General features: G+C 36.5%; 1 protein-coding gene across 2 annotated transcripts in view; it reads left to right on the top strand.

Moving 5' to 3' along the window:
- Positions 1-13,886, top strand: part of KAT6B (lysine acetyltransferase 6B) — a 98,066-nt gene that overhangs the window by 56,285 nt on the left and 27,895 nt on the right. For both annotated transcript variants that reach the window (XM_080347387.1, XM_080347386.1), the window contains exons 7-11: positions 270-391; positions 1,956-2,071; positions 3,599-3,740; positions 6,741-6,902; positions 9,383-9,476. In XM_080347387.1, the coding sequence (XP_080203513.1) occupies positions 270-391; positions 1,956-2,071; positions 3,599-3,740; positions 6,741-6,902; positions 9,383-9,476 (636 nt within the window). The remainder of the gene's footprint in view (positions 1-269; positions 392-1,955; positions 2,072-3,598; positions 3,741-6,740; positions 6,903-9,382; positions 9,477-13,886) is intronic.

The raw sequence follows: 13,886 nt of genomic DNA, 5'->3' as shown, positions 1-13,886 counted from the left end.
CATTTCACAAGGTTCAAAACTCATTTAGCAGAACTGGATTGTAAAGGCTTATACAGACAGACAAGCAAGTGCCAAAAATAGCTCGTGCAACAGCAAACTACAAAACCAGAAAGGGGAAAGGTTTCATTTCAGTTACTTAGTAATCCCAAGTTTAGTTAAAATGGTGAGTCATAACAGCTGTAGTTGCTGCAGTCCTATTTAGGAGTATCACTTTAAGGCATGTGTAACCTTCATGTCTGAATAAACTTTTTGCTGGTTTTAAATAACAGATACTGAAATCAAACTAAGCATCAAGCAAGAAAATACGGATATATTTCTGGTGGGAAGCAAGGTCACTGTTACACAGGAGGATTTGGAAGTATTTAAGCAGGCTCGAGAGCTTTCCCTGGAGGTAAGAATCAGTGTGTAAAATGTAGTTATTTCTGTAAATAAAAGCTTACTTTATTTTCATGTCTGTTCATCCTCATTTTTAATATATTCCTTTTTATCTAATGTGTCATGCTTGCCGTGAATTTAATTTGGGAGACACTGTAAATACAGTTACATTCTCTTAGGAGACAAGGCCTCACACTGGAATGGATCAGATGATGAGTGACACTTGGGATAGGTTTTGAAATATAAGCATTTTGGACATAGGACTACAACTGATCAAGCATAGAGATTAAGCATAGCTGACATCCTGGTCAAGACTGGGATGTTGGTTGGTAACAATGTGCTTGTGGATAAAGCAGCCACTGTGAAAAGTTGGGTTTGTCCCAGCAAATACTGCTTGATAGGAAACTGGGTTTACTGACTTCATGAGTTCATTTTACCCAATGATGTAACACACTTGGAGTTTAAATACTATAGGCTTTTTCTAGTAGCAGTGAAAATATTTGATCTGAATCTGACTAAAACTGTTTATACCAGCTGGTGTTAATGCTCTTCTTTAAGGTGTGTAGTGTTAATCTAAAGCTTGTGGAGACTGAGCTGGTTTTTTTGATAATGTTTTTGTTTGTTTGTTTTTTGACCAAGGAACCTGGACATGGCAACTTCCTGTGGCAAAATAGACCTTTATGTTTCTGTGTCTATGAATTGAGCAACTGGTGTCTTTGAGAATCTGAGTCAGAAGGGAGGTGCATGGAATGTTTCAACTGCTGTTGTTTATAAAATTGCATCATAAATTTGTCTTGTGGTTTTTTTAGTAATTGGAAATCACTTAATTTTTTTCAGATTTAGTGTACAAGAACTGTCATTACCTGCTATGGGTCAATGCAGTGACTTTTTTGTAGTTTAAATTCAGAGTTTGTTAAGGAACAAACTCAAACCAAGTTTAAAGATTCAATTTCATTATTAGTTTGTACTTCCATTTGTTCATGGAAGTGGCTCCCACCTCCTCCTTTCTTTGTCTTTCATATGCAGTCCAAAAATGTTAGGTGATAAGATTTCTAAAATTCGTGGCACTGAAATTACTTTTTTCCCCTTCTTTTTTTTTTTTTTTTGGTCTTTTGACAGCACATTATAGTCTTGCAGTCATTTTCTGATCAACTCGAGTATGATAGCCAAGATTAGTTTGTGTCGGTATACTGTTGACTGTTCAGAAGTAAACTGCAAGGACTCCAGAAGGTTTCTGCTGATGCCTTCTTTTGACAAAAGGATGGCATTGAGTTTGAACTAGAACTGTACAGAAGTCCTCATGCTAGATGCTATGGGAGAAGAGGACTGAGGCAATTGTGCCTCTTATTTGTCTGGGCCATGTACCATCTATTTGTATACACTTGTAAGCACTGCTCACTTCGCTTCATGTTTAGTTGTTTGGCACCTTGACAGACATCTTCCCTAGTTATATTTGGCTCTTTGCAAAGTCTGTCCTGTGCTTGTCCAGGTTGGAAGAACTTAAGCAACTGATTGACACAAAGCTAACTTTCCTTTTACTTTTTCTATAACTAATATTTTGCTTTTATTGCACCTGACAGAAAATTGGTTGTAAAAATGGTGGTGAAACGAGTGGGCGATACCCTTCTGTGATTGAGTTCGGAAAATACGAGATACAGACCTGGTACTCTTCACCTTACCCACAGGAATATGCAAGGTAGTAAGTTGTCAGGATGATTGGAATTTTTACTAATGTGATAATTGTGGCTTATTTTCTTGTTCTTTTGTAATTGTTCATAATTTACAACTTTTATAAGTAAATATGATTTTGTAATTTTAAGTGAGAACAAGGGTTGGCCTCTTTTTTTTTTTCTTTTTTTTTCTTTTTATTTTTTACTAGTTCTAATCAAAGATGCATTAAGAAGACTGATTTTTCCTAGTCCTGCATAGACATAATCTTGCAGCATGTATTGGTGTGGTTTTGTTGTTCTTGTGTGTTGGTGTGGGGTGGTGGTTATTTGTTTTTGTTTTTGCTTTTCTCTCCAAACCATTGCAAACAGGTAAGTCCAACTTCTGGCCACTTGGAGCAATTAACCTTGTTTATCATCCAGAATTTCTTAACATCCTTTTTCTAGGAACCAGGGAGAGGTCTGAACATGCTAGATAAGTCCAAGTGAGGAATTATGGCAACAGCGTCTTGTTTGTGGCTGCCTGTGCCAGGGCACGCCTTGGAGTCAGGCAGAGAGCATGAACTAGTGTGTGTGCTCAGCAGATCTCCTGATTTTTGCATGTGCTGAAAAGAAGTTTTTTTGATGAATCCATGGGATCAGTGGCACACATGGAGATTTTTAGAACTATATGTTTATCAAGCTCTGCCTCTATAGCAAGCACTCAAGTTATGTGGTCTATTCCAAAATACCTTTGCATAGCATTATTTTAAGCTGCCTTTTCTGTCAATCTCTCTTGTTCCTAGATATGGTCATCTTTGTGTGGTAGGAATGAGTTATGTATCATCAACTGGTAATATAAAAATCAAGGGTTTAGAAAAGTGTAGAAAGCATTTGTATTTCCTGCTTTTATAGTGTTAATATTTATTTGAGTTACTTTTTTATTCCCTCAATTTATGTTATGAGAGAGTTATTTGTTTCATCAATTAAATTAATCCCAGATAGAGGCATAATGGTGGATAATTATTAGAATGAGGCAATAGTGGGATGGCACCTGTAGGAGGCAGTGTGGTATTTGGCTCAGTGCAGTGGGATTAGCTCATGGAACAAACAGTTCAAATACGTTTATGTTGTTGATAAACTTGCTTAGAATACTGGAGTGGTGTAAACTATGGCTGTGCTCCCAATGTGATCCCAGGATCATACTGTTAGTAGCTTAAGAACACATAAAGATTGCCCTCTGCTCTAAAACTTTGTAGACTAGTTTCTGCAGCAGTCTTCCACTGCTTCAGTAATTTAAAAATGAAGGTAAGTAGCCATAAAATTCCTGAAAAGAGCAGTCCATCTCTATTGAATTAGGTTCATTGTGATTGATTGAATCTTTTCTAATGGCTGATGTGTATGTTTAATTATTCACTCTAATGTGATTATTTTTTTCTTATTTCTTTAAACTTAAGCAGTATTTACTCATGGTATCTTATATACAAATGGGGAGGGCTTTTAACTTTGTGGTAACTTTTCTGTTTATAGAATTTAACAGATTTTCTGTATAAAATATCTTTCTAATTTTCATACAGATTACCAAAGCTTTACCTGTGTGAATTCTGTCTTAAATACATGAAAAGTAAAAACATTTTGTTGAGGCACTCAAAGAAATGTGGCTGGTTTCATCCTCCAGCCAATGAAATCTACAGAAGAAATGACCTTTCAGTATTTGAGGTAAGCATATAAAAAGCTAAACTTCTGAGAGTTTGTAGATATTGTGGGCCAGTTATAGAGCTAGTGAAAACTTACTTAAATACTTCCTTGGAGACTCTTATACTGCAAAACCAAGCTCATCTTCCCCCTGTTCCACCCCACTGTATTCTGTCACAATTCTTATTTTCTTCATGCACCACTCTACCTCTTAAGATACTGTATAGTATGTATCTTTGGGGACTGCAATGGAAGCTCTTTTACTGGATTGCCTTTGCCTTCTCAGCAAAGGTACCTCTTGCACCCATTCATTTCTGGCTATTTGAGTATCTTGGGTGTAGGGAGAATACTAATAATGTAGGTGCTTCCAATGTATAAAAGCAAGCAAAGCAGTTTCTCGGTTATTGTTATAAAAACACGAACTTATCTATTAAGTGCTTTTGCCTTCATTTTGGATGTTTGAGAAACTTGCCCTGGAACAGCCTGGTTGGGTGACAGAGATTCAGTCCAACTTTGGCCAGAACAAACTGCCGTTAATTTAGAAAGTCAGAGTTGAACTTTGTGTATTATTTTTATAGTCTGAATTATTCTCTTGAGACACAACTTCTGTTAAAGTTGAGTGTTTTAAGGATATCCTGGACAATAGAATTCTGTGTTTCAAATAGCATGCCTGCAGTTACTACAGCTGTGCATTAACCTCCACATTCCTGTGTCTCGAGAGTTGTTACCTGTTGCATGAGCAGAAAAGACTGCTGGGATTACTAGGACTTCTTTTGAGGCTATTTATCAACAAGAGTATTTAGATGTATATTGATAACTTCTTTTTACCTGCAGGTATCATAGGTTCTTCTTGAAACTTATATAGTATAAATGTCAGTCATGCTTGGTTATTGCCATTGTCTACTCAAACAGTGGTTGATGGAGTCTTAAAGTCCTTACTTAAATTGGAACAATATCCTAATATTTGGTTCACTCTTTTGGATTTGTGCTATTAAAAAATAGCTATTAGCATCAAGATTCCTACCTTCCTGACTTGGGCAATGTTTATGAAGATTGTAGATCTCCCAGCAAAAGACTCTGGTTATAATATCTGTATATATATATATTTCCTGTCAAGAAGCAAAATTGTCCTAGTAAATCCAAAATAACTTAAATTTCTCTGTTAGCAGGTGTTAAGAGCTGTGCAGTATACAATAGGCAAATCCTGCTTTCCAGTTTAATTTCATTAGCTACTACCAATATGTGAATAAAAACTTCTCAAATTAAAATATAGCTCAGAGAAAGGGGTTGGGTATGGGCGGGGGATTGACACAAAAACACATGGCAAACAAGGTGAATGTGAAGCAATGTTCCGACTCTTTCTCCACTGCATTTATTGCCTTTATTTACTTTAGGTGCTTTAATAAGCACTTATGTTAAGATTTCTGAAATAAAGTAGGGTGGTTTTTTTTTTAATTCAAAGGCTATTGTCAGTTTTTACTCTGCTGATTGTGGAACCTTACTCATCAGTTGATGTCCTTCCTCACAGATACTTTCAGGAACTCTGTACACCTGTTTTCTGTTTGACAGAATGAAGGGTTTGTGGTTTCCTTCATGCTTTCTGTTTTTGAGATGAGTTTGACATTTGAGATTTATGTACCTCTGCCTAGAGCATGACTTTGACAGATTTGAGAGGAGACTTTGACATAGTTTACTACCACGCTGTATGCAAGAAACTTTTGACAGATGCTTGCTATTGAAGTTGCAGTCCCTCTTCCTCCCTCCCCCCTGATTCATTTAAAACTGATGAACAAGCTGAGTTTGTCTGGAATTTAAGGAGTTTTTTACACTTCTGTACAAATATTCTTGCTGAAAAATATATCTTGCATAATGTGGGTTTTCAGGATTGTGGGTTACCTGATGATGATTTCTACTTGGGTAATGCTTGCATTTAATTTGCACACTTGCTAATAAGTGTAAGAAGCAATAAAGCAAGCATCTAGAGAGTTGGAGTGAGTTGTATGAGAGTTTAATGTGTTTGATAGGTTCTTGAGTACTGCATGTAAGTTTATTCTGATGCCTTCAGGAGCAGTAGCTGTCCATTAAATGTTTTTTCTTTAATCCAGATACTGCAAGTATACTACTGAAGCCACCTTGAAATCCCTGGATATATCCTAAAGTTTGGGGGTTACTTAGACTTTTAACTAGGATTTTTACTAAAAACAAATTAGCATAGAAAATTGATTATTTTTTGAGACAATGCATGTACCATTTGGCTGTCTCTGCAAATGAAATATGGGTAGTGACTTTACTAAAGAATATTAGTACAAGCAAACTTTTCCATTAAGATTATTTCTAAAATGCTGTTGCCTTTGACTGAGCCTTCTCTTCCAGGGAGTAACTAATTGATTTAGGAAATCTGTGTCTGGCTCTTCTGTAGCTGTCTGAGTCACAGCTTGACTCCTTACACTCGTAACATACCTAGACTAATTGTAGTACTTAGCCTGAAAATTTAATTCTCTTGCTCAATAGTGTTTTAGTCTAGCATAGAAGTTTTGTCTAGTTTATCTAAAACATTGCTGTGATTGATATGTAGTTGCGAACTCATTCATTTGCCTTACATTTCAAGGATACAACACAATACACTTCACCGTTTTTGCTTTGTTTGACTGTTTTACACCACTGCCTTTTAGCAAACCACAGTTTAATATCATTTTAACTAGAACATTTTGTTATCTGCCAGTCACTAATTTTCATTTCAGGACTGAACTGGGAGAGGTAAGTCTCACTTGAACAATGAAAATGTGAACCGACTTTGTTTAATAAATCCAGATCCTTGGAGAATACTTGCAAAGTAATTAGTACTAACTGGAGAATTCTTATTTAACAAAAAGCTGGGGCATTTATCTTCTGAAACTTAATGTGTGTTTCTTCTGTAATTCCATCTTGTTCATGTTTCCTTCTAGGATATGATTGATGCAAGAAGTTGTTTTGTCCTAACATGTTGATGGCATTGAAAATAACTGCATCTGTCTTGCTTTCTAGGTTGATGGAAATGTGAGCAAAATTTATTGTCAGAATCTTTGTTTGTTAGCTAAGCTCTTTCTGGACCACAAAACCTTGTATTATGATGTTGAACCATTCCTCTTCTATGTCCTTACAAAAAATGATGAGAAAGGCTGCCATTTAGTTGGATATTTCTCTAAGGTAAAAAAAAAATTGTGGTTGTTTTAAAAAATACTAATTTTCACCTTTTCTTAATATTTGTGCCAACAGCAAAGAAGAAACAATTCAGTAGATTGAATGTTCTCTATAAATTTCCAATATAATGTGCCTTGTCCCAAATACACTTGTACTTTCTTGTCTCAGACACTGATGCAAATTGAGCAATTGTATGTGCATTCAGCCACATGTGGTGGGGGGTTTTTTTGTTGTTGGTTTGATTGTGTGGTGGTGTATTTTTTTGTTTGCTTTTGTTCTTTTTGTTTTGTTTTCCTTCCCCTAGAATGTGTTGTGGTTGCAGTAGAAAATCAAATCTTTTTCCTCCCTCTACCATTTTTGCAATACTATACCACGTCTAGCTTCTAAAAGTGCTCAGTATCTGAAATGTTGGTGTGTTTTCATGGTTTTACTGCTAGCAGTTCAAGCTGGATGTTCAGACATAACTGGCCAGCTGCATTCACCTCCTGTGTGCACTCTGATCTAATGCAGATACTCATTGCACTGAGTGGAAGAACGCAGTGCCTAACTTTATGGCAGATGCTTCCTTTAGAGTGGATGTCTTTTGGTTGGGGTTTTGCTTTGGATTTTAAAGTAACAGGTGACTGCTATAGACAAAAGTTATACTTCTGTAGACTGTCTTGACAAAGATGACAAAAATAATGGTGAAATAGTACTAGATGTGTCTGCAACAGAAGTTTCCATTAGTTTGTTCATAAGATATGTGATGAATTAGTAGTTACTCAGACATTCAGTACTTCTTGCTCCTAGTATCACCACCTCCCTCAGTATATAGTTTTCTTTGTTTATGAAGTGATTTTTATGAAGATGTTGCTTTTAGGAGGTTTAAAAATCATGTCAGAGTACCTCCATATTATAGTGGTTTCTTGGGGGTTGCCAGTTCCTTCCAAGATGGGGGCCTTCCTGGGATTAAAGTAACCGTGAGATGTGTAGACACAATTTGCACTCTTATGTCAGTCAGAAGTTCTTGTGGCATACAAATATGTCAACTCTGATACAGGCAAATATTTCCTACTAGATTTATTTCAGGTACTGGAGGTGTTGAATCTCTCTTGTTGTTTGTTCCTTCTTTTAGCAAGAATGCATTTCTTCCTCCACTTCACCCTTGTTGCTTTTGGCCAGTCTGTTTGTTACATCTGATGATCATGCATGTTTTAACTACCAAAACATAAGAAAAATAAAACCTGATTCCACTGAAGTTATTTACTGAACTGCATGTGTTGTCCTGGGTTTCACCCCTCCCCCCCGCCTTTTTTTTTTTTAAAAAAAAAACACATGTGTGTTCTTGCTGGCAAAAGTACTCTGGCTTTTCTTCCCTAATGGCAAATAATGTTGGCAGGATGTAAACTCTATGCTAGCAGCAGTCTTGTGAGTTTGAGAAGCCTCTACAGAGAAAATACTTCACTATACCATAGAAACTAAGACACCTGGTAAAATACAGCATGAGTATCTGCTCTCACAGCTGAAGAAATCTTTAGAAACCAATGTTCTGGCATGTGATCCTGACAGTGTCATCACTGGCCTGGTGTCATCTGATGTGTGGAAGCTGAAGTGATAACTGGTGTCTTAAACTGTCCCTGTGCCTGCCACAACTTCTTGTCGGTTATGCTGACCTGGATATTTTTGGTTGATTTATTGGTCTCCCTCAAAACTACCTAGTGCTGATGTTGAGAGATTTTTGTGTGTGTGTGTGTAATCTTTTAAAGGTAACAAGGCTTCAAGGCTCTTCCTTTTTATCAATAAATGTGAAAGAACGGATAACCTTAAATTCTTAGAACAGTTTCCTAGTTTAGATTCTTCCTTCTTTTGTCTTAATCAATGGAATATTTGCCTCCGTTTCCGGTATGTTAATTACTTCATTCTGTTTGAAAGAGCTCTGACCTCTGAGCACTCTTAATTTGGACTCAGGTGAGAAGGATTCAGCTTTGAAAAAGTCAATATGCTTCAAGTAAGACTCTGTTCTCAGAGTATGGAGTTCCTCCTCTCCACCCTGACCCTGTATTAATTCAGAGAGAGAAGGCAAAATAGAGATGGAAACCAGCAGGCACTTAGCATAGCAATTGCAGAAAATACAGCTTCACCATGTGTATGGATATTATTTTCCGCTTTTGTATCCTTGACAGAATGGTCAGTGGAGCATGAAAATATTGCCCTCTTCCTCCCATCCTTCTCCTTTACAGCACTTAAACTTCATCATGCTGTTTAGACAATGTATTTAATTTTTAAGATGCCAAGTAGTTAACTAATTAAAAAATATTTGTTTTGAAGGGTATGCTTGGTACTTCCTTGGTATAATTAAATATTAACATGGAATTATTTGACTTTGGTAATGACCCCATGTGTCTGTTCACCTTATTGGGATTATTTTACGAGGACAGTGGCAGGTGCAGGCAATTGCCTGCTTCAGCAGAGCTTTGACATACTTGATCTGTTTCTCCTTCCCACAGGAAAAGCTTTGCCAGCAGAAGTACAATGTCTCCTGCATAATGATTATGCCCCAATACCAAAGGCAAGGATTTGGAAGGTTTCTCATCGATTTCAGTAAGTGAAGTGTTTTATTTACACTTGTGATCCAGGGAGCTGATGGCTGTTACAAGAAATAGTAATATATGAAAATTTATTTAACTTGCTTTATTGTTTTTATCTATAGATAATGGGATTTCTGTTTATATTTACATAGGATAGAAAAGCTCCCTGAAGTGCAAAACTTAGTGCTGCTCTGTTGTTGTACTCAAGCAAATTGAGAATGAATCTCTCAACAGTAATATTAGCTCACAAAGCTATTACCCTGAATGAATTGTCTAAATTACTTTCCATTTTGCCTTGCTCATTAGTGTACGAAGAGGCAATTATTTGTGATTAAAGCTAAGAAGGTGTTAGTCCAAGGCATTCTTTACATTCTAATATTTCTTTTATCTTATTTGAGCTAAAGAACTTTTTTAGTGCAAGAATTGCTACATGGAAGGAATGTATTTTGGTTTTTGTCTTGAAGTTCATAACTTCCTTAGTGGAAATTGTTACCAAAAAAAGCATTTGTGCTCTTGGCTGTGTATGTACTTGCTGCTTTATTTTGCTGAGTTGTCTGACCTGTTAGAAAGCTTCAAGCACACTTGCTTAAATATAGATTTGTTATTCCCAAAATCTTTAAGCGGCAATGAAACTCCAAACAAAATAATCTAAAGAAACTTCTTAGCTGAGTGTCCTCAGTACTACTGAATCCAGATTTCTACTTTAGAGGGAGAATAAGGAAGTAGTATATATCATATACATACTAATATTTAGTTTTCAATATTATGTTTTTTAAAGCACAGTAGAATTACATGGCAACAGACATAGTTAAGATAATAGGATTCCTGGCCTGAAGGTGTATGCAAGAACATTAAAATGCAAATAAAACTACATTGCAGTATAACAGCTGGACAAATACAATAATTTCTAACTGTGGAGTCTTCAAGTTCTGTGTCTTGTAGTGTTCTGCCCAGCATGACTACACTAAAGTTGATAAGGATACTTAGTATGTCTCATCATTGTATGGGTTTATAAACAGTCTTCACTATACTCCTGTGAGTTAGATAAGGATGGTTCTGGACCACTTAATCCACCATTGGAATGTAGCCATTACTGGAGTGGAACACAACAGCTGTTCCATTGTGTGCCTTCTGCAACCTTTTAGGAAAGGCACTGAGGAGTACTGCATAGTTCTGGAACTGTGGAGTGAACTTTAGCTTACTTAGGTTGAAATTGCCCCTGGTTTAGGATTACAATTTCTGCAACAGGAGATTGGGAACCATAACTGGGCACAACTGGTAAGTATTTCTAGGCTTTTCCTTTGGTTTTTACTTTGTGGTGTCTTTCAAGAAAAGTGCTCTCAACAGATGTCATTGTGGTTGAGTTTGTGATAGTTTTGTCTACAAAACTGGTGGCACAGTTATGAAACCTGTGGATTCCATAGAAGCTCTGGATATGGATTTGCTGCGTCTCCCTGAGTCTGTGCTCTGTTACTGTGCCGTGTGCTGCTTAATCCGGAAAAATCAGTAGAGTATTCTGTCCCTCTGATCTTTCTGGAAAAATCTGGGAGCACATCGAATTGTTTGAATCATTAGGATTTATGTGATACCATTAGGTCGTGTCACAAGTTATCCTTAGCTTGAAGCTTATCTGTTCTCAGACCTTTCCTCTTTGCCAGATGTGTTCTTATCTGGGATCCGGGCTGCAGCTGTATACGTGCTGGGCATAGTCCATAGACCAGCTTCAGCTTCTGCTGTAGCAAACAGACTTCCCACTTTGGGAGCACAGTCAGTCCTTCAGTAGCTTTCCACAGTGCCTTCCCTTTATTTTCTGAACAGTGGTTCCCTTAACTGATTGGGAATCAGACTGTCTCAGTCTCCAACAGAATGAACAGAAGAACCCTGAGATGACTGAGGAAGTCTGGCTCTGTGGTGAGAGTGAGCTGCAAACTAAATTAAACGTGGTGAGAACTGCTTGTGGCTGGTTTTTCCCTAGGTGTAAAAAGGAAGGTAAAACTTCAAGGCATGTTTTCCTAGGTTTTATGTATATCCTTTTGCAGGATGGAGGCTGAATGCCATTAAATGGGACAGCCATAGCCTCTTCTGGATTAGTGAGTCCAAAATCTGTGTTTTCACAAAACAAACAAACAAACAGTTATTTACTTTTTTCTTGGAACTGTATTTGTGTTTCTACCTCCTATATTGTAATTGACTGACCATCATCTACTTTGTACTTCGCCGTTTCTGTTCATTTGTGGTGTCCTGAGAATAAGTTGTTCTAACTGGCTTGAAAAAATGGGCTATAACTGGTATATAACAAAACCGCAGTTAATAATCTAAGCTTGAAAGAGCAAGCTTATCATAGTTGAGAACTTTTTTTTTCCTGTAACATGATGTAGATTGCCATGTTCTCATAAAATTACTGGAAGATAAATTTTAAGCTCTGAGTGTTACATCTTCATTTGTCATGCGAGTAACGCATCTAAACTGCTCTATTTTGAATTCTGTGAAACAGTCACTAGTAATTGACTTTTTATAGAACAGTTTTTACACTAAAATAATAAAAATGTAACTAAGAAAGTAATTTTCAGAAAACACTAGTTACAAACCTCGAAAGAGAAGGTCTCAAGAACTGTGTGCCAGCAGTTGACTGCTCACATTACTTCTTATATATCTAGACACTTGACAGTTAGAAAGGCTGGAAAGAACGCAGCCTTAAGCCACGACATGGCTTGTGCTTTGTCAGCTGTCTGCTGAAAATGTAGTTGGCAGTACAAAATTTGCTTCTTCGGTAAGTGAAATGCATTTGTTTGTTCAGATTGTGATGCATTCTTTTGTCTTGAACTAATGTAATCTTTACAGATGAGTCTATGTGGTACTCTATAACCTGCAAGGGGAAATAATTTTTTTAATATTGCTAGAAGAAAAATACATTTATTTTCTGACCTTTTTTCCAACTTTTTGCTAACTCCACTTAAATTTATCTATATTTCAAATAGAAATTGATAGTACTGTTATTTCTTGCTCTGTAAACTCCAACACAAAGCATTGTGTAGGGTCTATCTGCCTATCTCTTCAAGAATCTGTAATCTCACATGTGGAAAAAAGATTTGTAGGAAGAGTACTTCAGTGTGAGAAGAAAGAATGCTCTGAAATGCCTGAGTTCTCTTGGCTGATTGTCTTCAGCAAAAATTTCATGTATAGTTTTCTGTATGTCATTGGTCATTTGAATAGAAAGGTTGTTTTTAAAAACAAAATACTTTTGTGTGAAACTGTTCTGTTAAAGGCTGGTAAGATTTTATTCTTTTTCTTTGTGTTGGCAGGGAAGTTATGGGCTTTGACTGTTGTAGAAACTTGTTGAGCTGTTAGAAATCGAAAACAAGTTCAGTTATAAATATTTATCAAATGGTGAAACTGTTGGTTTGTGAAATTGCAGACTTGATACTGCTTCATTTTGCTTAATTCACTTTACGGTAAGATAAAATCAGTTTAACCTGCTTTATTTTCTAGAAGCCTGTCGTACGAAGACAAAATGGTTTACATGAAATCCTCATTTTGTTTACACTCAGTATGCTTTATTATTTTATAACAGTCTGACTTTTCATGTAGGGAATCTAATTTTTACTTGGAGTGTATCTGAACGTACAAAACCAATTCCTTAAAATGAATGAGGGTCTTGATTTCCTTGTTATATTTATACCTTCCTACCTTTTACAGGTCTAATAACTCTTGCCAAACTTTTTGGGTTTGGGCTTTTTTGTTTTGTTTTCATTTCCTTGTTCTTGTATTCGGTGAGGTTGACTGGATTGTGATTGTACCTGAGGGAGAATCACTTCTGCATCAATATTTTGTATTTGCTGTAAATTATGTTTTGGGCAAGTAGATTCCAGCTTAAGCTGATCCAGAAGTAAAGCAAAGAGTGGGCTTTTATTGTATAAGAGCCCATCCTGGGTTTGTTTCTCTTCATGTCCATGTATAGAAGTCCATTTGCATGATACACGGCTGTCACAGTTTAAGGAGACTGTGAAGGGTATGAAATTTTCTTCTGGTCTTTAGTGAAATTTTGTTCTCCCTACAAGTTTGGGAAATAGCTAGTCTAGCCTGCGTAATCAGATTTTCTGTGAAAAGGAAGAGGTTTGGTTTCTGGTAAGCTTGAAGAAAAACATGAACATAATTCAAAACCAAAACCACTTATGTCTGAGTATGTTCAATTCAAACAGCATTTTCTCCTGTAGGATCAACTAGTTATTTTGAACTTCCTTATGGCTCCAATACTTTAAAGGCTCTATATTCTTATGCAGACAAAAGGTTGTTTTTAATTGAAAATAATAATTTATTTGGGGCCTAGTTTTGTCACTCATGTCTATTACTATGACTTGGGTTTTTGCAGTGTCTTCAGAAGGAGTCAATGTTAAGCTTCCCATGGCTAGTTGCAGTTTAGACA

This window comes from Nesoenas mayeri (genome assembly GCF_963082525.1).
Source record: "Nesoenas mayeri genome assembly, chromosome: 7".
Classification (NCBI taxonomy): domain Eukaryota; kingdom Metazoa; phylum Chordata; class Aves; order Columbiformes; family Columbidae; genus Nesoenas; species Nesoenas mayeri.
This window is presented reverse-complemented; position numbering and strand designations above follow the sequence as displayed.